The following is a 27,951-nucleotide window of genomic DNA, read 5'->3' as shown; positions in this document are numbered from 1 at the left end:
AACGGAACACTTCGCTTATTCTCAGTATTTGGCGGAACACTTTGCTTAATTGTTTTAGAGGGATTAATTCACGTGATGGCCTGCTAGTTCATTATTCAAGTAGTTCGCGGAACGCCTATTCAGGCCTGGCTGAACACTTGGGTTCCGCGGAACACAGTTTGGGAAACACTGATCTATTGGTTGACGTACTTAGTTCACAAATAAGTCCCTACTGTTATACTCTTCAAAAAGAACAAAGTCGATCAGGTAGTCAAAGTAATGCATTTATTAAATAACTGAAGATATGTATATCAAATAGGCTACAAGGTGTTTCAATTAGATTGCCGTGACCTGATATGAACTCCTATTGAAAAATCAGAGCAGGAAGGACTAGTCCTTCCGTACTGCTCTGGCAAGAAACTTAGCCGTCCGGCGTAGTGCCTCATAGCTACCATACAAGTCGAGTGACTGCACAGGCAGGTCCCCCCTTAGCTCAGATCGCCGTGACCAGGACTTCCCACCCCCTTGTGAGAACCAACTACCCATGGCCATTTCAATTAACTGGGGTAAAGTAAAACTCCCGAAATTTAGCCCTAACTTTATAATATGTTAATATTTATTTGGGAGCCTACAAGAAATAAAATAAATGCTCCCATTAAAGATGCTCTAATCTGTTTTGCTGTAACAAAACGACCACAAAATATGAAAAAATGTTTATTTTTATCTTTGCTACATCATTCGCTGGTTTGATGTATACCTCGTCCCCTTGATCCAACTCTAGGACAGTAACGAGACAGGCTACAGCGCCCGTGCTGTTTGTATGAGTTGTGCCTCTAACTGACTCACGGCCATTTTTACGGACGTGAATGTTAAACCGAGCCCAATCTTCACTTCCCATCATCAAACTACACAGATATAATCCTTTGCAGGGGGCTGTGAATATTCCTGTGGTTTTGTTGTAACATTTGCCGATGTTCAGATCATGTCCATTAAAACAAGTAACTATGGTATCTTTATTTAAATGTATCTCTTCCGAATTTCGTATCCATAGTCTGCAGGCTACTGTGACATCTTGTGAGCCTGCAAATACATCATTTAAAAAAAATAAATTCTCTCTTATCTACAGTTGTAAAGAAAACACATACTTTCTTTTAGTACTTCATTCATTTCAAAATTAAAAATTTATTTAAGGATCTGCAAAAGGCTTCTGAAAAAAAAAACACTTACTAATCTTAAGAAGTTCGGCATAGCCACCTGATAAATTCAAAACCTGTTTTAAAAACAAAGGTCATAAATAAAAGCCATTGTAACATATGGCAAGAGACCCTGGAAAATATTTATTTAATAGTAACTAATATCTATATATATATAGTTCTCTTCTTCCCTCAATAGTTTGGATGAGCAAGAAGTAAAGGAAAGATCACTCTGCGGATAGTCACCCAACGAAAAAACAAGAGGGGGGGGGGGGGAGAACACGTGGGTATTCACAAGTCGCTATGGATGGCTGCGCTCTGGACTGTCATACCCTGCCCGCTCCCATCCCCCTTCTTCCTGCGGGAGGTTTGGACTAAGAAGTAAACTATCTTCAACTGAAGGAACATCCGAAACATGTAAAACATTTTACAAACAAACATTTTACAAACACTAAATAGCAGCGCCGGACTTAAGCAATGTGACCAAGAAGTCATGGATAGAAAACAAGTAATCTACTATGTCACTAAATAGCAGGGCCGGACATATGCATTGTAGGGCCAAGTTTGGGTAGGGAAGCGGATAATAAGTGAAATTTAAGAGTTTGTATTAGAAAAAAAATTTCGTCTATGCGTTTTATTTATTCTTTACTACGTACAGAATTATTTTACGAGCCTTGCATGTAGCAAAGTCATACAGTATATCATAATAATTCTGTTTCCTACATAGATTCCGCTCAATAGCAAGAATTACCAAATGTTTCAATCTATCTTTGAGAATTGTTGATTCTTCATTAGTTTGAGGCACGAGAAGCTTCTTTCACCAGATTAAACAATTACGGCTAATGCGTAATGCCGTTTTTATTTATCGCGCGTAGCATTTACGTTTTCCAAATTGAATGACACCCCAAAATGACAATTTTTTCTATATATTTCCGTATATTTTAAGGACTTTTTCGAATATTTTTGCAATTTCTGGAGATTTCCAGGAGCTCCTGGTAAATCGACAGGAGGGAGCGGGAAATCTGTTTTAAGTTATAAAATGGTTTAATTTAATAATTTATATACCTAAAATTAGCACGGGTTCTACGAAAGTGCGGGACCCACTGCGGTCGCATAGGTTGCAGTGGCCTAAGGCCGGCCCTGCAAAATAGCGGCGTATCTTACGCCGCCGGTCGACTAGTTTACAATATTATTAGAATTTGTATTTACGTATCAAATGTTAATTGAAGCTAGTTGGTCAATTAAGTACTTTTTAAACCCCATTGAAAGGGGAAAAGCCGCTATAAGTTTTATGTGGTTAGTCCGTCCGTCCGTCCCCGTTTAGATCGCAAAAAAAAAATCTGAATATCACATGTCGAGTCCGAGTTTGGTGAGATAAACGTTTTGGGGTATTATTGTTAATAAATAAATATACGTTTGCTCTTAAAAAAGGAAATTACCTGGCTTTCAACAGTTGACATTTTGTTTTTCACAACATCCAATTCTTTATATAATTCAGACGTTACTTCAAAAAAAGAAGACTCCAGATTTAATATTTGAGAATCAGACTTATAGTTTGAAAGTTGATCTTTAATTTCTGTCATATTTGTCTTTAATGATTCCGTTAACGAATCAGTATGCTTGAAGTCATCTTTTAAATTGTTTAATTGGGACTGCAGAGATTCAAAATTAATCTGTAAGTTAGAAGTTGTTTCACTATGGGCTTGAAGTTTAGCATTAATGTCATCCATTTTCTTTCTGTTGGTGTCACTCATTTCTTTGTGGTTTATCTCAATGCGTTCTAAGTCTTCCTCGTGTTTTGTAAGTTTTTGCTTTATATGTGAAAGAGTTTCAGTGGCATTACATGTTTGTATCTGCCTTATCTCATTTTCATTGGTTTGAATTAAATTTAACAAATGTTCATATTTTGTATTTAATTGCTGAATATTTGATGTATGTTCTTGCATAACTTCGTCCATTTTGAGCACGTGACCTTTATCTTCGGATTCATTGGCTTGTACAAATGACTCCAAGCGTTCTTTCTGGTATTCTACTTCTTGAGGCAGATGTCGTAAAGTTTCAGTTGTATTCACCATTTCTATTATCTGTTCTTCGTTTTCCATCACTTTGTTAGACAACGTTGTATTCTGGGTTTGTAGACTTGACATAAATTGACTGGCTCCTTGAAATTCCTTAATGAACTCTTCAAATTTGGAATTATATTGTGTTTCATTTTCTTGTATCTGCAGCAAAGTCGACTGAATTCGGGTTTCGTGCCCCAATGATTTCTGTTGCAAGTTTTTAATTTTTCTTGAATGTTTTGCAAGTGTGGATTCAATTGTGTCCATCATGCCAGCCAATCGTTGATACGTTTTGTCATCTAAGACCAAAATAAATGAGGTTTGGATTTATGATCTATGGAAGTCATATGTTTATATATTTATGATTAAACTAACTACGACCGTTGATTTATTCCCAGACTATATATTATTTATTTTGCCTCGAACCCCCATCATTGTATTCTTACTTTTAACTTAACGATAATAATAGCAAGCAAAATATAGACAAGCAAAATTCTTTTTAAAAATGCTAAGTTGAAGAACTCCGCACTTACAATTATATATTTCAATAATTTAGAAGTTATTTTACTTATTCGATACCAAACTAAATAATTAATTACCAATAATTATTTGAATAAATGGTTATTATTTTTTAATTGATTCATAATTAGTGAAGTACAATAAATAAGTGTGTAAAGTTTTAGTAGAAATTACGTGTTCAATTATTGTAGGGGACGAAACTCTTCATATTTAACCGTATCTGTGAATACTGAAGGAATAAGTTCCCTTGTTAGTATCAAACAAACAATTAAGTACCAGCAATTAATAGACTAATTGGTTAGTTAGTGTTTTATGGATTCATGTATTGCCTATGTCAATGAATAATTCTGCAAAGTTTCAGCTTGATCCGAGAATGTGTGAGGAAGAAAGAAAGTATACAGACTTTTTACCAGACAGACAGAGTGAGCCGATATAAGCTTTGTTAAAAAAATTACTTTAAAACATTTAAGTTTATCATAGTGGAACAGCACCACATTTACAGCCATTTCTCTCACTACTGTAAGATGTATTTTCCTTTTTCGATACAAAAATAAATTAATCATACCACATATTAATTGGTTAATTTTTTATTCATTGGGATTAATTCTACTGAGCTAGAATAGCTAATAAAATTATCGTTGTAAAAAAAAAATTGAATAAGAAATGAATCTACCTTTACAACTGAGGTTACACGCTTTTGGACTTGTGTTTTCCACTTGATTCGAATGTTCCACTGGATAAGAATGTTGATCGAAGTCATCACCTGCATTTAATAGTTAATACATTCAAGACATTGACATCTTTTTAGAAAATCACTGTTTAAAATCAGGGCACAGTAGACAAAGAAATCTTTGTAGCCCGGATGTTGTCAGAATAATTTTACTTTTCGCAATTAATTCCAGCGGAGAGAACGGCTTCGATGTGTTATTGAAAGATGTTTTAATCCCCAGGTCTTTAAACTAATTACAACTAACATTGCTAATATTTATTATTTATATTTATGGCTCCTTTTGTCTCGGAAGACAATGGATGCGTCCAGATGAGTCACAGGTTTTGGAGTTGTCTTGAGACGATGCAGAATCTGGTGTGACGTAGTCTTCTGTGTGACTGAAGAGCATAGATGCTGTGCATAGTGGCCAGTTTCAAAATGTCCTGACATGATCCAACCAGGAGATTATGCACTATGTATTAACAACAAAGGAAAACAATACTCACTATTTAGATCACGATAACGTCGTAAACATCTGGATGTTTCATTGGATAGGTAAAGATTGATCTCTACAAAATTTTGGCTGTCTGAATCATCAATCCACGTCTTTCCTTTCAAAGTGACCTTATAAACATTATTATTGTGAGAATATCATTAATATTGCTACATAAAAGAATAACAATATAGTATTTATTACAGTGTGTAATCTTATATATAATCATAAGTATTTCAATATCCTGTTATGATTAAACATTAATTACTTTTTTGTTTGTTTTCAGAAAATGTTATATTTGGTATTGAATTATAGGAGAATGCATGCTCTTTTTATACAAATTAAAGTTTATAAACCCAAAACGAATTTAGTTTAATGGGGGCTCAAATAAACTTTGGCAACGTCAATTAGGAGAGAAAGAGTTAAAGCCATAAAAATATAACAATGTTTATTCGAAGATATCGCTTCAATATCTTATGTGGACTGCCTATACATATATAACACCAGCCATAGTTATACAGCTGGCTTACTGGTCGTGTGGTATGCATGTGCTCTGGGGTGTCATCGTGATGGGCCAGGGGGCCCCGAGTTCACACCCTACCCGCTGCCGTCTACCCTAGGACGTAATCATCTACATTTCTGACAATGAGTTTAAGGTAAACAAATCAAGGGGGAAAAACTCTTCATTTCAATTCACATCGTAATGTCTATAGTTGTGGTTCTTAGTGGATAGACATAATAGTGTTACTTTCTGTGAATAAACTAGTAGGGGAAGGTGGGGTGAAATGTCGAAAGTGTAGTATCTATATAATGTGATGCGCTATCAAAAATGTGAAACTACAGCTACATAGTAGTGACATTAAAAACAATTTGATCGTCAATTAATTAATGACTTACAAATAATGTCTGAATTAGCAGCGCACATAACAGGAATTTGAAGAAATTACACATAGACGAGGAGGCGCGGCACGGTGGCCGAGCGGTAAAGTGCTTGGCTTGACTGGGATTTTTAATTTCGGGCTCTTTGGGCGCCTCTGAGTCCACCCAGCTTTTATGGGTACCTGAACAGTTGGGAAAATTAAAGGCGGTTGGTCGTTGTGCTGGCCACATGACACCCTAGATAAGCGTGGACTACAAATCTGAAAGTGGAACTTTACTTTTACACATAGTTGAGGCCCGCATTACCTATTTGGTGTGACCCAACTCAGTACTGGTCACATACAGTGGGCAACGTTAAAAGAAGCTTCCGGGACGCGTCTGTCTTGTAAGAGCAATTGACACTTGCAACTGCTGAAACTTTCTACATAAGTAATGTGAAAATGGTAAATATAAACTTTCCAGCTATTGGAAACAACTGAGGACACATTTTCTTTTTTAATTTTAGATTATTAAAATTCAGGGTTTCAAAGTCCGCTCAAACTTCACCATTTGTAAAACTCCAATAAATGTTTATATTTTACTACTTGGTTTATGGCTCCTTCTGTCTTGGGGGACAATAGATACGTCCAGGTGAGTCCACTTCGGGGGCGCATACCTGGACCTTAGATAAAGGGGTCATGGGTGGCCTATTGTCCCTTTACTACTTACTGTATTTATATCTGCAATAAAGGTTTCTAACTGTTCCTTCAACTCTTCTAAAACTTCTAGCTGTGAAGTGATCACTTTTATTTGCCTGGGAGTTTTCATCTGAAACGATTTATGAAAGCAAAAATATGTTACCCAGATTGGCCTCTAAATTTAATACAGTTTAAGCGTAATTTTACAAAATCTTATTGAATAAATTTACTGTTAAGGAGCTATAGCATTGTTTCTCAAAATTTACCGATGACGCCCTCCTCCTAAATAGCAAACGTTTTGTCTCTCCACCCCCCCACCCCCGCCCCCACTTAGCCAGTAGGCTCCAAAAGTTTGGTCTGTGAGGGTTTTCAGAATATAATAAAAAAGAAAAGAAACTTTAATAATATAATTGTAATGCGTATTTACCAGATTACAATTTTTTTTACATTAATTTTTACTCTGTTTAAGATTCAGCATGTGCCCTCTTCATCCATTAAAGGGGTCTGGAAGAGCGATGTAAGCTCTCCCAGGCGTTATCCTGGGCGGAGCCCCAGCGTAAACAGATTTTCTGAGTTCTGAACTTCATTTATGCCTTCTCTTGACGTCTACAAAATCTTTCTCTAGTAGTAAGAAGAGAACATGTAAAAAAAAAACGGTTAAAGTTCAAATTGGTCGACCGGATCGATATTGAAGTGTTTTCTGGCAAGCAGAACGAATTAAGATCATCTTCGTGTTAAGCAAGCTGTCTTGTCGAGGACTTTTATATATTTGTCACTCAAAAATCGTCAACATAACAATGTACAGCTGTCATGAAAATTTCGACCATTCCGTGAAACGAAAGCTAAAAGAATCAGGTTCGCGGGGGCGTTTTTTCAAAATGTTTTGAGTCAATATTGATTTAGACACCTCTAGCAAAAATGGTGTAACATTTTTACAAGGGTCTTATAAAAAAAAACGAAACTAAGTTAATTATCTAAAACATTTAAAATTTGAAACCTAATTAATATATATATATATGGCTCCTTTTGTCTTGGAAGACAATGGATGCGCCCAGATGAGTTACTGATTGTTAGAAATGGAAGAATATAGCAGAATACGGTCTCTGACAGAACAGGATCTGACAGCAAGCACTTGATCCAGAAATATATCACTGACTTTGAAGAGCGTTAATTATTGACTGTATTGCTATCGATGAGTTATATAAACTTTTAGTGACACGATAGTCATCTTTTACTCGACGAACATCTGGCAATTGCTAAAGAGATTTTAGGAAAGCATGATGAGATTTGTCCGTAAACATACGCAAACGTTCTTTCAAAAAAATGTAAGACTTTATTTGTATCTCCACATCAAGTTCCACATCATTTTCTTATTTCCTTGTTGAAAGCAGAGAATGTTAGCAACATGTTCATAGAACTAAAACCATACCGTAAAATTCGTTTTATTATTATTATTATTATTTTGTTATCGTTCTCCATTCTCATGTGTTCTTCCATAATGAAAAATATTACCTTCAATAACATGGACTATGATGCGATGTTGTGTTTCTAATTATACAACAACTAAAATATGTGTGTTGATTTTCATCATAGAATTAATATAGGGCCTACTGGATTTTGTAATGGCGTACTATTGCAAAACGCATCCGGTTCCAGGGATCCCTATTGAAAATCGTATAACAATGATTATTTTTTAATGCTTAACTGTAATGGACAAAGAATGTTTAGTTTTACACGTTAGAATAGACAAAAGCTATATTTTCAATGGTATTAGGAAACCCCGGAAAATCGACAATAAATTCCTATTGCGATTGAGACCCACAGGCTGAGAACCGATGATCTACCTGAAGTGTACATATCTTTGAACTCGTTCTGTGCTAACAGGCTGGATTTTAAAAAGTACTATAAATAAGTCAATTGAAATTTAAATGTACTTTATTCCTTTAAGTCTAATATCGTGAGTCTAGACGTAGCTGTAACTTCTACAATGAAATGATCCGCATGTCAATCTTAAGCCCTAGTGAAAAGAGAATAGATCTAGAAGTGATTGAATGAAAACGAAACTCTTGAGATCTTTGTGGGTTTACCCGATATTATGAGTGGGGAAATTCTTTTGATTTTTTACATGTACTTAGCAATTCACAAAAGTGGAAAACTTTGTGTGGTCTATCCATCCGCTGTCTGTCAGTCCGTCTGTCTAGATTTGAGGTTCTTTTTTTTTTTTTTACTCGGGGACCCCATTATATAGTCTAAACGTGCCCATGAACCCCTATGCGAAAAATAAACAACAACATCAAAATGCATTGCACATAGATAACAAATGAAAAAAAAAATGTTAAAGGAATATTTGTTGAGGTTATAACTTTTGTTTAAATTAAATAATATTTATGAAAATGAATGACTTGAATGAGGTTGATGAGATTTTATGAGTGTAGTTACGTCACGCGCAATGTTTGTAAGTAGTACCGCAAATCTCATCGAGCACACATTTCTTATCTTACCTTTTATATGTCAGGTTCTTGTGTTCTTGTATTTATCAAATTATTATTATATATTTCAAATGTGAATATTTATCAATATTAAATATTATTTCAATTTGTATTATTGTTATTATTTTCTGAACTTATAATATTTTGGCTCAAGTTCAGCCTGACAAGCACATCACATACACATATAGTTGTAGATAAACTAATAAACTAAGTGTATGATGTAAATAACAATAAAATTTATTCTTGTGATATATTTACAAATGACTGATCCATGATGAATGATAATAGTAATATGAAATATCAATATGTAATATAAACTGATCCAGTTAATATCTTTAGAATATTCAAATAATTATGAAATACATAATTTATTACCTTAACTATAATAGGTAGTTCAATGGATCACATAGACCTTCAATCCCTAAACAACAACTGGTAATATATGTAGATCTAGCCTCTAGATCAGCTACTGTCCACTGACGACAATTCCAAAATAGAAGCTCATAGTTTACACTATAACATCAGGTCTGACCACTACAACCCGCAGACTGGAATCTTGAACCTCAGACTCATGTAAAAACCAAATTGCACACCAGACGACCAACTGAGAGAAAGACCTCAGTCCTGTAGACTGTAGACCTAAAGTTGTACTCTCAATATATAACTGAGACTGGAAAACCAAGTCTTGACACTGAGACTTGACACAGAGTCTAACACATAGACTTGACACCAAGCTAAGATCACTACTTAGACTTGACACTAATACTTGAAATAGAGTCTTCAACTGAGACTACGACCAAAACTTAGACTTGACGCTAAAACCCTATAGAAGATAAAAGAAAGGATTCTTCTAATCATCTACATCTAGTCTAATTATAGACTTACAAATACGAACGAATTCAAATAGAAAAACTATACAATGAAAAATAAAACTCACCCTAAACAGGGGTCAAGATAATCCAACAAGAAAATGTCCAAGGCAAATGCTAAGGCTATCCAGTAACAAAAACCAAGGAGAAATTCCAGAGCTCTCAAGACACGTCTATCTGTACCAACGTACAAAACAATGGAGAGACTGTACTAGACGATAAATGACGCAAATCACACACACACACTAAATTTACGTCACTAGAAGTTGTGACAAGCAACAAAAGCTCAGTCCCCTAGTCTACACAGAAAATATTAATAGTGTAATGACGTCATCAATATAGTGATCAACGCCGCACTATCAATTAGAGAAATAATTCTACTATACAGTTACATAGATAACTGCGACAGCCGTAAACATCTGGATGTTTCATTGGTGAGGTATTGATTCATCTTTACAAAATTTTGGCTGTCGGGATCATAAATCCATAATCTGGCTTTGTAAATAACCTTAAAAACGATATGTGTGAGAAAATGTACAATTTTGTATTAAATATTGGTATCACTTTCTGCACATACTGTACGACACGGTATTCTTCATATCTAATAAAATATAGACTTTACTTCAAAAAAGAAGATGATTACGTCCTACCCGTATCACTAGGTCAATATAATAATGCATGTTAATCAATGACTTAAATTCTGCCTAGTCATTAGTTTTCCTGGCTGACTCAGGAAACCCACAAGAACCAGACAACTTGGGCTTCAGGTTGCGTGATACATTAACTCGTGTATTCAATAACGCAATCAAATATTTAAGAATTGGCAACTCGAAACGTCTGTCAGTGACCGCTGTACTAAACTGGTACTGGAGTCTCTGGCTCGTACTGGAGTCTCTGGCTCGTACTGGAGTCTCTGGCTCGTCCTGGAGTCTCTGGCTCGTCCTGGAGTCTCTGTCTCGTCCTGGAGTCTCTGGCTCGTACTGGAGTCTCTGGCTCGTACTGGAGTCTCTGGCTGAACCTGATCTCGGCTGTCCTCAACTGTCACAAACCGACTTGACTCTGACACACTCTTTCTTGTCCTCTGGTACTCATGAACAAATCATAGTTTATTTTTTTAGATCACCACGTGACCATATAAAGGGGTGGGGGGGATTAGCACGGAAAGTGTCCTCTCGAGCTCACAGTGCACAGGCCTGTGTAGCAGGTGTTATCTGATAACAGACATTATGGCTACACACACACTACACACACATAAACTGTAGGCCAGCATAAAATAGGTATTCTGCCCAATTTGTTTATGGTATGTTCTCATTTATTAGTATATTATTATAATTATTATGTAGATAAATGCAAAGTTGTTAAGATGTATTTAAGAGTGCCATTAAGATGTAATTGAACGCTGAAAAAGTGTACCTCTGCCATTTTAAACGTTATTTAATAATGACTTTGGCTGACACATCTGGAAAACGGACCTGACAGTTTCTTAGAAATGTATAAGTGTGTGTAAACTTTATGGAAGGTTTGGGCTAGAATGTGTTATAATCTTCAAATCTGAAGGAACATCCGAAACGTTAAAAAAATACTTATGTGCATATGCTACTGCTGAATTATTTTCTAACATTGTAATAAGAAATAAAGAACACTGAAGATTAACCTAAACCAAGGCTTTATTAAACTAGAACGACACATGAACTGACGAAAGAGACTTGGACAGTAGCACACTAGATCAATGTTGTGAACACATTCTCACGACGTTACACAAACATAAAACAAATAGTAACTATTTCACCACATTCACCCCGCCTAGAATTAAAACAGCAAGTAAAATAATATAGTAAGCCATAGCATATATAAATAAGAATACCAGTACTTGTAATACATTAGATCAATAAATAGTGTGTAAAAATATTAGTTTCTCTTGTAAACAATAGCAAATAGTGACACAAGTAAACATAAAAACAAGTATCAGTAGTATGATAGAGTAGCAATTACTAGTTTCTGTTTTGAGCAATAACAAATAGTGTAGTAAGTAAACATAAACTCTAGTATCAGTAGCACGAGATAAACAGTGCCGTTTATATAGTCAGTATAAGTAGTGCAATAGATAAAAACTGTAACCTTATAGTTCGATCTGTTTCTTCTCTCTCCTAAGTTGTAACGGGGTTGACTACCCTGTTCTACGGTTGGCGAGTCAAGAGTGAGTTACTGAGCGTCCAGTGGCGTATGATGGTTCTGTATATTTTGAAGAGGAAGTGCTCGGAGGTCCTCAAAGCCTTCCAGGGGTTCTTTCCTTTCTTGTATCACCGTAGGGGTGTTGACTGGTACTTCCGTGTTTTGAGCTTCTGGAGGACATTCATTATCCTCACCCTGAGCGAAGAACGAAGGTTCACTTGTCGTGGATGGGGAGGGAGAGAGAGCCAAGTGTCTTAGAGAGACCGTCTCCTCTTTACCGCTGGGCAACCATACCACGGCATATTGGGGGTTACACATCAGTAACTCAACTTCTTCCGTGAGAGGATCGTACTTTGAAGATCAGTTCTCTTTTCTCAGCAACACTCGACCTGGGCTAGATAGCCAAGTGGGGATAGATATCCCGAAGGGGGATTTCCGGTTAAACCGGGAAACTCTCTCGTGCGGAGTTTCGTTTGTTGCAGTAGATAGTAATGATCTAATCGAGTATAGGGCCTGGTTTAAGACTAGCTCCCATCTTGAAATTGGGAGATCGAGATCTTTCAGAGTTAAAGTAACAGCGTTCCATGGAGTTTTTCTTAGTCTCTCAATTTGCCCATTGCCTGACAGATTTTAAAGAGTCGTTCTACTTCTAGCAATTCCTCTCTGGTGCAGAAAGGTTTGCACCTCCTTTGACATAAAGGAGGGGTACCTCTGTCAGAATGGACGTTCTCTGGCATCCCAACTAAGGAAAACAGCTGATTCAAACACTTTACCATATCGGGTAATGGGTAGGCCAATGGGAAGCGCGAGTACTCGTACACCATTGTTAATAAATACTTATTGTGAGTAGCAGATGGGAGTGGTTCCCTAAAATCTATGCTTACTCTCTGAAAAGGTTGGGTAGCCTTGATGAGAGTGCCTGAAAACTGTTTAAAGAATCTAGGCTTCAGTTCAGTGCAAGTTTTACATTGGTTTACCACTTTGCGGACGTCCTCGCAGCAAAAAGGTAAGTTCTTAGTCCGAACTAAATGGAAGAGTCTAGTGACCCCTGGGTGACAGAGATTGCTGTGTAACAGTTTGAGGTCTTCTCCAGTCATTGCTGACGCAAAGTGGTTTCTTGAAAAGGTATCCGCAGCTGCGTTTTGTTTCCCAGGTCAATATATGACATCATAAGTCGCCATCTTTGTATCTTTTCATTTCTTATCTTGCCCCTGTTTTGCTGGTCAAACATAAAAGACACCGAGCGTTGGTCTGTAACCAATGTGAAGAGTCTACTAATTAGATAATGTTGCCATTTTCTCGGGCTTTTACAATGGCGTTATACTTCTTTTTCGACTGCTGAGTGTCTGCGTTCACTATTAGTGAGTGTTCTTGAAAAGATGGCGACAGGACGGCCGTCTTGATCAAGAGTTGCGGCGATCGCGATGTCCGCGGCATCTGTTTCGACTGTTAGAGGTTGATAATAATCTATTGTCGACACAGCGGCGTTTTCAAGTTCGTGTTTCAGCTGTTTAAAAGCTTCCTTAATTTGTTCAGGGGGTGGAAAGGTTTTGTTGTTTACCAATAAATGGATCTTAATGGAAAACGTTGGGATCCATTGAGAATAATAGGACAATAGTCCAATCACCCGCTTTTGTGATTTCATGTCTTGAGGTGGAGGTAGATTTCTCAACGCATCGGGGTCTGGTCTTAACTGCCCTTGAGAGATTTTGTAGCATAGGAGGTACACTTTATTAACCGCAATTGCACTTTTATCATTGTTGAAGGTGATACCGTACTTCTTAGCAGCGTTGAGAAATCTCTGTAGATTCTGGTCGTGGCTACTGGAGTCCCGTCCGCAGATGGTAACGTTATCCACGTAAGCGAACGTGTCCTGTAGCACTTCCTCCTCAATTATTGTGTTGATCGTCCTTTGAAATGCAGCAACTCCGTTTGTCACTCCAAAAGGAATGCGGCAAAAACTGATAAAGCTTTCCGCAAGCCTCGAACGCCTGATAGTTATCTGGTGGTAAGCGCTTTTGAGATCGAACGTACTGAACATTGAGTATATAGATATTTCATGTATTAGTTCATCAACTTTTGGCACGGGGTATGCGTCGAGATAAGTGAATAGATTGATGGTTTGACTATAGTCGATAACCATTCTCTTTTTGTGCCTTTCATTCGTTGTTACGGTTATTTGGGCTTGCCACGGGGACGTGGAAGGCTCAATAATTTTGTCAGATAGAAGTCTCTTGATTTTAGTTTGATTGAATCTGGAGTCAGGCATTGAATATTTTCTAGATTTGGTGTCCATGGGGTGGCATACAGACCTGAAGAATGCTCCGTTTTCCATCAATTGAGATCATCAGTTTTTCATGCTGGTTGATGAAATCTAGCCCTAAGATTTAATCAGATACTAGTCCATCTTGCAGTGAGAGCTTCTTACTTTCGTATTGTTCATCTTTGTACTTTATTTTAGCGAAAATATGTCAGTGAGTAGTGCGAGAGAGATGTGTAGAGGCCATGTAGATTTTGTTTCTGGACGTTTATAATTTCCATTTGTACCTTTTAGCAATTGAAAAAGATATATAGCTTTCACTGCTCCCTGTATCTACGAGAGCCTTCAACGAAACTCCATTGACGAGTATTAAAATAGTAGATTTAGTAAGGTCGTACGATGGCGTCTATGCCCAGGAAGATCCAACGGTTGTAGTCCGTGACGTCTCATCACCTGGTTTTACGATGACTGAGGTTAAAGCTTTGGATGTCTCTCTGGTCGATTTACAGAGTTTCAAATGTTTCAATCTATCTACGAGAATTGTTGAACCAAAGTAATTCTTCATTAGTTTGAGGCGCGAGAAGCTTATTTCACCAGATTCCAAAATTACGGGATAATGCCTTTTTTTTTATCGCAAGTAGGATTGGCATTTTCCTTATTGAATGGCACCCCAAAATGACAATTTTTGTCTATATATTTCACAAGATTCGCATGAGTTTTCAAAAGATTTTAATAATTTCCGGATATTTCCAGGACATTTTCGTAAATTGTGCAATTTCAGGAGATTTTCAGGAGCTCCCGGTAAATTGACAAGAGGCCGCGGGAAATCTTTATAAGTTATACAATGGTTTAATTTAATAATTTATACACCTAGAATTAGCGCAGGTCCTATGAAAGTGCGGGCCCACTGCGGTCGCATAAGTGCGGAGCCCACAGCGGTCACCTAAGGCCGGCCCTGCAAAATAGCGGCGTATGCTACGCCGCCGGTCGACTAGTAGTAAATATTTCACCACAAACACCAAATATATTTTGTACAAAATAAATTGTTCTCATGTTAAATCTTCGATTGATTATATGAAATAGTCTCTATATATACTGTAGATTGATGAAATTGAAATTGCTAAATTCTATTTCTAGGCCGTATCAGATTTTAAACAAGTGTAGCAGAGTAATAGGCGTATTTATTCTAGTACATACCGTATTGACATCTGACTTTCTAAATGGTCCTTTAATTCTTCTAAAACCTCCAGTTGTGAGATTATAACTTTAATCTGTTTGGCTGTTTTCATCTGAAATTAATTATAAAACAAAATATTAGTAATTCATGCATGTTAATCATTGAGTATTAATTCTGCTTAGTTTCCTCCTAATGTCTCGCCATATAGTTCTACTCTAGAAAAGAACGAAGTGGAAAGTAGCTGACAGTAGATGACCTCTGAAAGAGACTTCTTCTTCTTCTTGAAACTGTCAGGTAGAGTTGAGCCTTCGGCGATTGGAACTCTAAGCCAGCAAAAATTAACAAGAGCTCCCTTTCACGGCCTGAATGAGAACAGTGTACACTGTTCTGTCTGGCGGGGTGTCAGACTCGCGGCCAGAGACCGCGTCCACCGGGACCCCTGACATTTTCCTTTTCTATACCAGGCTAACCGTGCAGGACACGCCATTTATGTAAAGCCCCTTGATAGTGACAAGGTTGTGGGATCTTTTTTACAACTCCGCACAGTGCAGTGAGGATGCTCTCGCACCTCCTCAGGCACCTCCACGGGAGTCTTGTTTTGCTACCGTTTCCTCCTACGATCGTTTCCACCCGGGCGCCACTATGAGGCAGGGTAGCATGTCCGGGCTCTGAAAGTGACAGTTGGAGAGCTCTCACAGAGGCAGACGTTTGAGCCATTATTGAACGCAGGCGCAGAAGACGGGAAGAAAACTTAAGAAGACCCCTAGCGGGCAATGGATTTGTTTCCATGAAATGCTGGAAAATATGCATTTCGCGACTGGGTCTGCATAGTCATTGAATCACTGCACGCATCCTTAATTTGTTTTAATTGAAGACATTGCCACTATTGGTATTCTAATAAGAACTCATTGTGTGTTAAACAGCGCGCTAATATACTAAGTTCTTTAATTGTTTTTTTCTTCAAATATCAACATTTATTCTACATATACACTAGAAAATACATTCAGATCAATGCCTGCTATAAGTCTAAGTAAACCTACCTTAGAAAGGGCTCTTTCTTGACAGATCTTATTCTAAAAAGAACTGAATCGATTAAAAGTAAAATAGTACGGTGATTATTTTTCTTTGCATGCAATTCGTAGGTCTAAGTCCAACATTTAAAAGTCCTAATGTCGATCTCAAGCCTTGAAAATCACATAATAGATGTAATAGTGAATGATTCAAGCAAGTCGATTCCCTACCTATTAGGGAAACCCCCTATTTTTCTTTCTAAATCTAATGGGGAAACCCCGCTATTTGTTTAGGTGGTCTAGATGTCTGTCAGTCCAAAGACTGTTACGTTTAGATTTGAAAATGTAAAAGCGCTGTTGAAAAATCGATGTTCCCATATTTAGAAAAAAGTTAATAAAAGCTTTGCTAATGCATGTTTTTTGCTCTTCTGAAAGAGAATTAATTGGATTCAAATTTTTTGATGCAAATGATTTTTCATTCAAAAGCTCACCATTTTTAAAACAGCATACAATGTATAAACTATAAGTATCCACAATATATGTCTGTATTACCATTGCGAAGGTAAAGTAAATTTCTCCTTTCAGACCTTGCGATCTATAGGACAGATGATGTAAAGGTCATCTGTGTGTATGGCCTACGGTTAACGAGGGTGTCATGTGGTCAGCACAACGACCAACCGCCTTTACTTTCCTCCAACCAATGTCAGATATCCATTAGAGCTGGGTGGACTCAGAAGCACCCAGAGATCCAGAAATAAAAAAAATACCAGTCTTCACCAGGATTCGAACCCAAGATCCCCGGTTAAGCAAAGCGCTTACCGGTCAGCCACAACGCCTCCGCCAATATACAAAGTGCATATATATAAAGCTTTGTTGTTTGTCAATCAATGTTTCAAAGATGTATTCCTATATTAGGCTACTTTGATTACTGGTGTATTAGCTTCTGATGACTCACCGAAATAGTTTTATTTCGTTCTGCGCATTTAAGAAGATTTTTAAACAGTGGTTGTTTTCAAATGCTAGCTGCACATTGTTAGCATCATTTATTTTGTCTGTGGCATTTTACGTCTCGAGAGACAATCCTTTCCCTTTTGCAACTTCTTGTGTAACTAAAGAAGCCAATCCTTGATACACAGCTGCGGTCACAGGTTGGGCATATGTAATCACCAGGCGTCGTTGCATTTTCACCCTTCTTTCTGCTTCTGTTGTGTATGACATCTCCATCTGTGACCCTTCCTTTATGCTCTCTCTCCATATGGATCTATCCAGTGCCACCTCTTCCCAGCTGCTAGTGTCGATTTTGCATATATCGGTATAACGTAAAAGTGGGCGACCGGCGGCTCTCCTGCCTTCTAGTTTTTATCTACATGTAGGAAATAATGCAATGTTCATACTTCCTGCATTCAGTCATGACTTGATTTTAAGTGATAGTAGTTAGTTGTTGTTCTCGTGGTTCATAGCTTCTGATTTATATAAAATGAAAAAGTAAATTTCCCCTTTCAAATCCTGCGATCTATAGTGCAGATGATAAGGTCTTTTGATTCTTTGGCCACGGCTAACAAGCACAAAGACCAACCGCCCCTTTACTTTCCCCACCTTAAGTCAGGTGCGCCCTAAAAATCCCGAAATTAAAAATCCAAATCTTAACCGAACCCGGACTTTCGCTTAACCATTCAGCCACCGATCCCTACTGGGTGTCTTCGGACCACAGTTTGAGAACCACTGTTCTAGACGACCGAACGACAGTCCAGCGTGCATACCGCAAGACCAGTTAGCCACCCTATTATTAATTCTTATCCATATAGTTACATCATTACGCAAGGAGAGTTGCTATGACATAAATTATAATTGAGAGATTTTGTATGTAGTTTTGCTTTAAGAACTATAAAAATGAGTTGAAGATTGAATAGATAGGTAGCAAGCTGCTGAGAACAAATTATATCGGGTTTTCCCGGTTTCAATTTCAGCCTTGCAAAATTCAAACATCCTTGGCAACAAACGTTTTGTGTATTTGTTATTTAAAAAAAAGAAGCAAACAATGTAAGTATGTCTATGTCATAAAAAGTTTTTTAAAAGCTAAAATAACCAAAACAACTTTATCAATAATAATAATTTAATCTTGTGATAAATTTATCCAGATATAATAAAAACAAAAAAAAAGTAAAGTTCTTTTTTCAGTCCTTACGATATATGTGGCAGAAGGTGTAAAGGTCATCTATTTTTATGGCCCACGGTTAAAGAGGGTGTGATGTGGCCAGCACAACGACCAACCGCCTTTACTTTTCTCCAACTATTGTCAGGTACCAATTTGAGTGCATTCAGATATAAATATGCTTAAACTTTTCCCAGACACTAACCCCATGATAACACAACACATTCAAGATGGTAAAAAGATTTCAACCATTTAGACTATTTTCATTGGGTTACTTGTGATGACCTTGCAATAGAAACAGATAACATCATTGATAGAATGCAACACAATTTACTTTGTCTAAAACATTCAATCCTCCCACTTAAACTTTGGCCAAAAAAAATCTGACGAAAGTAATATTTATTTGTTGCCAACGTTGTGTTTTCCATGCGGAAAATGACATTGAAACTGACAAACGAAATACTTTAATACATTCTATCAAAGAACATTTGCGCATGCTTGCAGGACGTCATCTCATACTTTCCAAAATGACATGGCATCTCATTTGGACTAGCAGAAGTCAATACACAGACAAAGAATAGAGTTGCAGCGAAGTCTGGTTTCTCTTCAATGTCAGTTACACACTTCTGGTTAAAGTGTTTCGAGTCATATCCCGTACTTTCAAAGATTTGTTGCGCATTTTTCTTCCAATTCCTACCACATATCTCTGTGAAACTGGATTTTCCAACTGTTCAGTGATCAAGACTTAGTGGCTGAGCGATACAGCGCTTGACTTTCCGAACAGGAGTTCCGGGTTCGAATCCTGGTGAAAACTGGGATTTTAATTTCGGAATCTGTAGGGCGCCTCTGAGTTCACCCAGCTCTAATGGGTACATGACATTAGTTGGGGAAAAGTAAAGGCGGTTGGTCGTTGTGCTGGCCACATGACACCCATGTTAACCGTGGGCCACAGAAACTTATGACCTTTGCATCATTTGCCCTAAATATCGCATGGTATGAGAGGGGAATTTTAGGAATCAAGACTAAACTCAGTGCTTTAACAAAGACTGTCCCGAAAGTTCCAGGACAGAAGACGCAAAAGTAAAGTAGCAATTATACATAAAACACTGAACCATAATCTTCAAATACAAAAACAAAATTTAATAAAATACTCAGAAAGACACAAAGATATAGACACAATCCTCATCCCATATGCTAGGACACATTTGTACAAATACGCCTTCTTCCCAAGTGCTATTAGAGCGGAAGTCCAACTTATCTTATCTTATGTAATACAGACGTTACTTCAAAAAAAGAAGATGATTACGTCCTACGCGTCATGCATTTAGTCATGCATATTAACCAATGACTTGAATTTTGCCAAGTCACTGGTTTTCCTGGCTAGCTCAGGCAACCCATTCCATGCTCTAATAGCACTAGGGAAGAAAGAGTATTTGTACAAATTTGTCCTAGCATATGGGACGAGAAATGTGCCCATATGACATAAAAGGATACAAACTCGTGGCGTAGATAAAAAAAAATTTTTTTAGGGGGTGGGGGGAGGAATAGATTAGAGAGTATTATATTGTGTTGTAACTATCTCTTTAACCCGTCTTTTCCCAAGTAATAATAATACTAAACAGACGTAGAAGCCTAAGATTGAATATTCACTAAACTGCTTCTAATGTTTCACTAGTAGATGACAACTCCAAAACAGTCGAAGACAATAGCAGCACAGCTAGAAGTGTTAGATGAGTTCAAGCAAGAATTGGACAAAGCTGGCACTCGTATGGACTATGTAAATGAATAGAAGTTTATGTAGACACTCTCTTGGTTACATTACCTATAGGCCTAATTATAATCTTGAAGTGAAGGTTGTTTAGTTAATAAATTGGAAAACACTTTGCATGGACCTCATTCATCAAAACAAATGGTCACGTGATAATATTGATAGAGCAACAACAAAAAACTGTCACGAGATTACCATTTTTAATTAGAATTTGAATTAGATCGTAATTTGTATAGAATAGATAGAGAATCACGTGGCTCAATGCTGTTTGTTTACGATTGGTGAATGAGGTCCATTGAAATGGTTTAGCAACAACAGCAAAAAAATGATCATTTTAGGTTTAAATTTTTATTGGTTAGAAAAAAAAATAAAAGCAACTTTAAGGAATTTTCGCCTTATAAAAAGAATTAAAAAAAAAAAACTTAACCAAAAATAATAAAATTTAGATAAAGAAAATGCAAATTAATTGATGTATAGAAGGTATAAGTGTCATTCTAACATTTTAACTTTTTCTTTTCTTTGGATTTGTCTTGTATAACGAATGCACAAGATCATAAAGAGGGGAAACAACTGGCTTGAGGACACAAAGAATGAAACTTTTATGGACATCAACACTTTCTTGGTGAATGAAACTTCTGAGTGTTTGCGGAGATTCGCTACAATAACAAGTAAGAAATACTCATGAATTCTGGGATAGCTAGGGGTAAATAAATCACATGCTACAAGAAACGTTACATTTCATCATTTCCTTACTCCGCGTGTAAAGCGCGTGCCATTAAAAATATCACATTTATTGGAATACTATACTGTATGGCCAGGGGCGGACTGGGTGTCAAAATCGGACCAGGCATTTCTATACAAGTCCGGCCCATAAATTGTATATCATATGATGGGCCTCCAATTATAGGCCTACTTGTCCTGAAAATAATTATGTTAAGTTTAATAATGTATCAATAACTGTAAGCATGTTCTATATCTTTATCAGAAATATAGGCCTTATGTTGCTTATTCATCGCTAACTGTGTAGACCATTAAAGGATGAAGCCTACAATGGCACTGTCTACGGATGTACACTATTACATTATTTCGGAAAATGTGTTAAATTAAATTAGCATTAGGACCTACAATGTTGTGTCTGTAAACAATTTTTTTTTAAACACGACGCTCAGAGGGCCACTTTGTTAAGAGAACATTATAAAACCTTTAACAATTCAATACGTGACAAAGTGGCATTCATGAGACCCTTTAGGTGACCCTACCGGCCCAGTTGGGTACCGGCCCACCGGGCATTTGCCCGAATGCCCATATAGCCAGTCCGCCCCTGCGTATGGCTGTCGTTGCTGAAGGGGCGATGGATATAAGCACTCGGCGCAGTCCTTTATTTTCGTCGCGTTTTTTATTCACTACTTTCTCTAATTTAAAACATTGGTCTTTGACGCTGCTTTTCATTTATGTCCTATATGTTTGTATCGTTTGTCCTAACCTATACAAGTGATTCCATGCCTCTGAAATAGCCTCAGACAACCAGTCCAACTTCTGGCATTCACGTGATATTGGGCGTGGCGGAACTGTTAAAAGTTAATGTCGCACAAACCAGTAAGCTTCGGACAGAGAAGCAACGCCGGTCCTAGAGATTGCGGGGCCCTATGCGAAACGGATTGCGCTGGGCCCAGTCAGGGTAAGGATAAGGATAATACGTGAAAATTAAGATTTGTATTTAAAAATAAATTCGTCTTTGCATTTTATTCATACTTTACTGAGTACAAAATCATTGTCAAATTAACTTGACATCTACAGTAGATGGTAGTTTTCCAACAAATAGCCGATAAACATTCATAACTGCCTTTTAGTTTTATTATCGACTAGCAGAATATCGCTTTTGCTTTTTTTTCTCCCTGAAACTCAACTACCTGTCGTGTCCTCTTGCGTAACCTAAACATTTTTATGTTTGACAAGTGATACCTAGATCCAAAGTTTGAGAATCTCATTTTTCCCTTGTTTGTTAGCGGCCCCCGAAAGGGGAAAAGACGCTATTAGTTTTGTGCGAAATGTCTGTCCGTCTGTCCCGTTTAGATCTCGTAAACTAGAAAAGATATTGAAAATCCGACATCACAATATTTTAGACCATTCAAAGTTCTGATGCAACGGCTACTTTTTTTTTCTGAAAGCGAAAAATCTAATTTTAAAATCAGTTATGCAAGCAGTTTTGTAAAGAGAAAAAGCTAATTAGTATGCATTATAAGTTTAACCTAATTTAAAACGAATAGTAATCTTCTAAACTTCATTTTCCTGAAAATTTATTTTGTTGCGGTAATAATTATTCTTTCTTGTGTTTTTGCTGGATTCGAATAACAGTCTGAGCCTTTTCAAAACAATTAGATTAATTATAAGACATCAGTTTGGTCAGGGGAGTTGCGGTGGCTGAGCATTAAAGCGCTTGGCTTCCGAACCGGGGGTCCTGGGTTCGAATCCTGGTGAAGACTGGGATTTTCAACTTTGGGAGCCTCTGAGTCCACTCAGCTCTAATGGGTACCTGACATTAGTTGGGGAAAAGCAAAGGTGGTTGGTCATTGTGCTGGCCACATGACACCCTCGTTAACCGTAGGCCACAAAAACAGATGAACTTTACATCATCTACCACAAGGTCTAAAAGGGGAACTAGTTAGGCCAGGTTCACATCTTAATTTACATTCACTTTCACCTATTCTTTGATCCGCGGGACCGTTGGGGCACTACACAAGATCTGTTAACCTTATTTCTCCATTCTCATCTCTCATTTGTCTTTGAAATAATTTCATTTGAATGTTCTTTCTGAAAATATTGAAGCCTGCCTGGGTGGACCACTTCGGGGGCCGATTTTGAGTTTGTGTTTCCACACAAACTGTCTTTTGTAACCTTGTTTAATATGTTTCGAATTTTACTTTGTAATTGAGATTATTACATCTTAGCCCGAATCTTCTGCAGACCCTTATATATATATATATATATATATATATATATATAGTGATATAGTTATAACTGAGTTATGACGGGGGTCGGTGTAGCTTTATATGATCAGTAAACACATTTGCGCACAGCCCGGGGTTCTTCGAGTGGACTGATGTAAACACTCCTGTGTGGATTAACTTTTTGTGTAAAGGTTTAACCCTTTTCCTACTAAAATATAGCGCATAGGTACATCGACAACAAACACATGACAACTATCAAACATTAGGCGAGGTCTAGCTAGGTTAATTTTTGTTTCTTTGTCATTTAAGCATTTTGAAAATGCATTCTTTGTTTCTTTCTTGGTCTCTTTGTTAGTTAGTTGTTAATTTCAATAGTTATAAGCCTAAGTCATATTCGCTACATGTACATTGTGTTTTGACTATAAACACAGTACCACTAGGGTCTTAACTCTTTTAATATGTATTTGTACCAACAGATGCTAAAGACGTCAACCAAACAATAGGTCATGAAAACCTCGACGTTGGAACTTTGATAGACTCTCGTTCTATTACGATCAAATCCCTGCAAGAAAAAAATAAACGACATGAGAAACAGTACAAACAAGTCGCAATGCGTTTCGAAGAAATTGATAACAAAAACTATCAAAAATTTGATCAAATTACGAACGAACTTTATTTAGCTAGCAATTTCATGGCTTCTCTTCAAGAATCGTACGAATTATTGTCCTTTCAAGTAAATGAAAATGCGAAACAAATCAAGGATTTGACCAATATTCGTGACCAACATACAAATTTCGATCTCAAACTAATAGAACAAGAAGAAAAATGCGAATCTTTATTGCGACTGCAAAAGTCTGTGGAACATAAACTTCTCTCAAAGATTGAACAGATCGTAAGTCAACAAGACTCCACTTCGGAACATGTAAACAAAACAAGTTCCGAGTGCGAAGCAATGTCCCGTACTGTAAATAGCATGATTAGCTCCTTCGACCATTTGAATTCAAATTTGGAAAGTTTAGAAGAAAACGTCAAACACATAGATAAAACTTTCAAGGAAACTGAAAACACAAATTCCAGAGAGTTTGAGAATCTTTCAAGAAGAATACAATCTTTGGCTAAAACCATCGGCTCTTGGCAGTCGGGCTCTTTCAACCTTGGTTTAGAGGAAACACAGAAAGAGTTGAAGGACATGGCCTTGAACTTGGATTCACTTAAAAAGAATGTCTCTGATTTAGCGAATCGACAACGAAATCTAGTATCGAGGGCTGCCTTAAATCAACTTGGTCAACTTCAGAAACAGAAAACAGACGAAATAGAATTAAAGATGTCAGACCTAGATAAAAAGGTAAGATAACTCTTGCTAAAATATTATTACAGCAGACTTCGTCCTAAGATTTAAATTAACATTTCGTTTCATCGTCTAGATATGCAATTTGACCAATGATTTAAATTCTGCAAAGTCATTGGTTTTCCTGACGGGTTGCCTGAGCCAGTCAGCAAAACCAATGACTTGTCAGAGCAGCAGTGGAGTCCGGCAGCCCCCTGAGTGGCTGGGCAGCCCTATTTAGGAGAGCACTGGTCACCTCCATAGCATGAGGACAGGGCTAGAAAAGGTGCTCCGAAAATTGCCTGCTCAAAACTAACAACGCTGGCAGAAGAAAAACGCCAGAAAAGAAAGGCAAGGCAAACGACACTAGCTCCAGCTGGAATAACCTGCCCAGTGTGCGGCCGAACATTCCGGGCTCACATAGGTCTCACCAGCCACATGAGGAGGCATAAAACCCCAGTGCAAAGCCCTCAGCCCCCTGGATGACAAAGTGGTCATCATCGAAACACGATGGACGAACTATATATATATATATATATATATATATATATATATATATATATATATATATATATATATATATATATATATATATATATATATATATATATATATATATATTATATATATATATATATATATGACTCATAGGACGTAATTATTATTATTTATTTTTTTCTAGAAAATTTGTCAAATGTGTGTAGGACATCCTGCCAATGTAGTTGAGAAGTGGCCTTTTTTTTTTCAAGGGGAAGAATGTATTTTTATTATAGTTATAGATCCATGTTGATTGAGAGAAACTCATGATTACCAATGTTACCAATGGAAAGAAAATTAAATTAAGTAGGACTTTTTCTATTGTGGCTGAGCGGTAAAGCGCTTGGCTTTCGAACCGGGGGTTTCTGGTTCGAATTCTGGTGAAGACTGAGATTTTTAATTTCGGGATCTTTGGGTGCCGCCCAGCTGCTTCATGACATTAGTTGGGGAAAAGTAAAGGCAGTTCGTTGTTGTGCTGGCCATATGACACCCTCGTTAACCTTAGGCCACAGAAACAGAGGACAGTTACATCATCTGCCCTATTTTCTTGCAGATTTACCTATATGTAAGCCATCGTGTTTTAAAATGTCTGATGGCATGTCATTAACTATTAGTGATCTCATTGCTTCCTCTACTTCTGATTTTACTATAGAGACCCTGCCAAAGTCTCTGATGTCGAAGTGTTTTGTTGATTAGACTGCATTTGGGATTAATCTCAAAGTAGGATGCAATTAAACAAAAAAAAAATTGGGTTCCGGGCGTTTTATTGAAAGCGGAAAAGAAAGAGGGAGTTAAATACCAGCTCATATGGATTTTGTAGAACTTGATTTTAACATATTTATTTAGTGATACAGGTTGTCACATTAAATAATTTGATATTAAGGTAGTGCCTACTATATTTTTTCTTTACTCAGAATATTGAAGTTGGCGGCCAGGTTTCAAAGTTGGCAACAGACATTGTGAGCTTACGTAAGCCTGATCTACAATTAATACATACATTCAAATAGTTATTATATAAAGCATTGACTATTTCGACGATTCAAACATTAGATGCTAAATAAACTTATTTAAAAATATTAAGGTTCAGTAGCGAAGTTGGTGCGGCTTGTTCATCTATATTGTTACTTATGTAACGTAACTGTATTACAGGACGCCAGGGCTATCAATATTTTCAAGAAGAATCCCAGAAAATGCTTGCCTTTTTAACAACGCTAACAGCGAAGAAGAAACCAGAGAACTCCAAAGAAGAAAGAGAAGATAATCAGACAGGTCTACGTCAAGGGGAAATCATTGCTGGCGACATGAGCCTCAAGTTAGAAGATATCTGCTCAGAATTGAAAGCACTCACTGATTGTTTCATGTATATTCAAGAAGAAATTGAAACTTTGAAGAGTAAAATAAATCAGCATGAAGAAATCATTAGCCAGTTCTAAACAGGAAGCAGGTTACAATAGTCATCATTCAAACTTTTGAGTCTCTATATTTAGACGTTGTTAATACGTTGTTATTATATTACAATTGGAATGATTTTAAATCTAAAAAAATTGTTTTTTATATCAACTTCCGCTTAGTATCAGTTTATACAGGTTTAATTATTTATTGAAATATTAAGATTAAAATTTACAATAGCCTACTATATAGTCTCGATCATTTATATTTGTATAGACCTTGACTCCAGATCAATCACCTATCCATGATATTGAATAAATATATACACTTAAGGAGTTGCGATGACTCAATGGTAAATTGCCCATCTTCCGAAGAAGAGAGTCCTAGTTGGAATCCTTGTGAAGACGGACTTTTTATTTCGGGATCATTAGGTCGACTCTTAGGTACACCCAGCCCAGCTCTAATGGGTACATGACCTTAGTTGTGGAAAAGTAAAGGTGGTTGGTCGTTGTTTTTCGCAACATGACACCCTCTTTAACCATGGGCCATATAAATAGATGACCTTAACATCATCTGCCCTATAGACCAAAAGGTCTGAAGTTAAGTTCCCCGAAATTGTTCTAGCGTATGGAATAAGAAGTGTGCCTCTATCTTTGTGTCTTTCTGAGTATTTAAAGGAATGATTTGAAACAAAGACAAAACTTCAATAGGGGTGTGGGGTGGGTAAATATTGTTCCTTTCATTCAGTAGTCTGTAAGAACAAAGAGAGCTTACGCACTTGCAAAAAGTTATAAAGGAGATATTGTCTTTTTAAAAAAGCATTATATATATGATAAGGCTAGTCTTCGAGTCCGAAGATCAGTGAGGAATGCAGTATTTCCCGTGGATGCGCAGTCCCAGCTGTGACGTACATATTTTGCCACTTTCAAGGGCAAGCATAACCATTGTCCACAGGTGGTCGATATAGATTTTCTTTTCGCCGTCTGCGTTTGTCCTCGGCAGCAGATTTCCATTCACTTTTGTTTGTAAAATGTTTGTAAAATGTTTTACATGTTTCGGATGTTCCTTCAGAGTTAAAGATAGTTTACTTCCTAGTCCAAACCTCCCGCAGGACGACGGGGGATGGGAGCGGGCAGGATTTGAACCCTCGACCATCGATGAATCCAAACGACAGTCCAGCGTGCAAACCTCACGACCAGGCAGCCATCGTTGCTGTCCTGCAGTGTGCGGACATTCCAGCAGGCGACTTTGAGAGGTATCCTTTTATCGACTCGTTTGGGACTAGTCATTTGTGGGTAAAATATATAACTTGTTTGTTTTTATGTTTTTAGACTCGAAAAGAAA

The 27,951-nt window shown here is 37.2% G+C and overlaps 2 protein-coding genes across 5 annotated transcripts; one reads left to right on the top strand and one right to left on the bottom strand.

The window, feature by feature from the left end:
• Positions 1–249: 249 nt before the first annotated feature.
• LOC106067054 (myosin-16-like) lies at positions 250–8,158 on the bottom strand. The gene is made up of 7 exons (XM_056019702.1): positions 8,022–8,158; positions 6,541–6,639; positions 4,967–5,084; positions 4,425–4,514; positions 2,612–3,531; positions 1,207–1,249; positions 250–1,059 (listed from the first exon to the last, which is right to left on the bottom strand). The coding sequence occupies exons 1-7, from the start codon at positions 8,031–8,033 to the stop codon at positions 635–637; spliced, it is 1,707 nt and encodes a 568-aa protein (XP_055875677.1). The 5' UTR covers positions 8,034–8,158; the 3' UTR covers positions 250–634.
• Positions 8,159–11,055: 2,897 nt separating this feature from the next.
• Positions 11,056–27,610, top strand: LOC106072587 (serine/threonine-protein kinase MRCK alpha-like). Of its 4 annotated transcripts, none has more exons than XM_056019563.1 (6): positions 11,056–11,167; positions 20,317–20,415; positions 20,957–21,074; positions 23,831–24,699; positions 26,133–26,187; positions 26,368–27,610. In XM_056019563.1, exons 1-6 carry the CDS (start codon positions 11,165–11,167, stop codon positions 26,649–26,651), a joined length of 1,428 nt encoding a protein of 475 aa, XP_055875538.1. In that variant the 5' UTR covers positions 11,056–11,164; the 3' UTR covers positions 26,652–27,610. The 4 variants fall into 4 exon arrangements, with proteins under 4 accessions (XP_055875538.1, XP_055875562.1, XP_055875553.1 ...); XM_056019578.1 differs by having other exon boundaries at positions 11,123–11,144; XM_056019568.1 differs by lacking the exon at positions 11,056–11,167 and adding an exon at positions 18,505–18,526.
• Positions 27,611–27,951: the final 341 nt, after the last annotated feature.

The sequence above is a fragment of the Biomphalaria glabrata genome, chromosome 1 (assembly GCF_947242115.1).
Source record: "Biomphalaria glabrata chromosome 1, xgBioGlab47.1, whole genome shotgun sequence".
Lineage (NCBI taxonomy): Eukaryota > Metazoa > Mollusca > Gastropoda > Planorbidae > Biomphalaria > Biomphalaria glabrata.
This window is presented reverse-complemented; position numbering and strand designations above follow the sequence as displayed.

Coding starts and splice junctions, on each gene's coding strand:
- LOC106067054 (XM_056019702.1), bottom strand. Junction 1,250..2,611: donor TGTCAACTGTTGAAAGCCAG/GTAATTTCCTTT, acceptor TTTTTAAAACAG/GTTTTGAATTTATCAGGTGG. Junction 1,060..1,206: donor TGCCGAACTTCTTAAGATTA/GTAAGTGTTTTT, acceptor ATGTATTTGCAG/GCTCACAAGATGTCACAGTA.
- LOC106072587 (XM_056019563.1), top strand. Junction 24,700..26,132: donor TGTCAGACCTAGATAAAAAG/GTAAGATAACTC, acceptor TTCTTTACTCAG/AATATTGAAGTTGGCGGCCA. Junction 26,188..26,367: donor AACAGACATTGTGAGCTTAC/GTAAGCCTGATC, acceptor ACTGTATTACAG/GACGCCAGGGCTATCAATAT.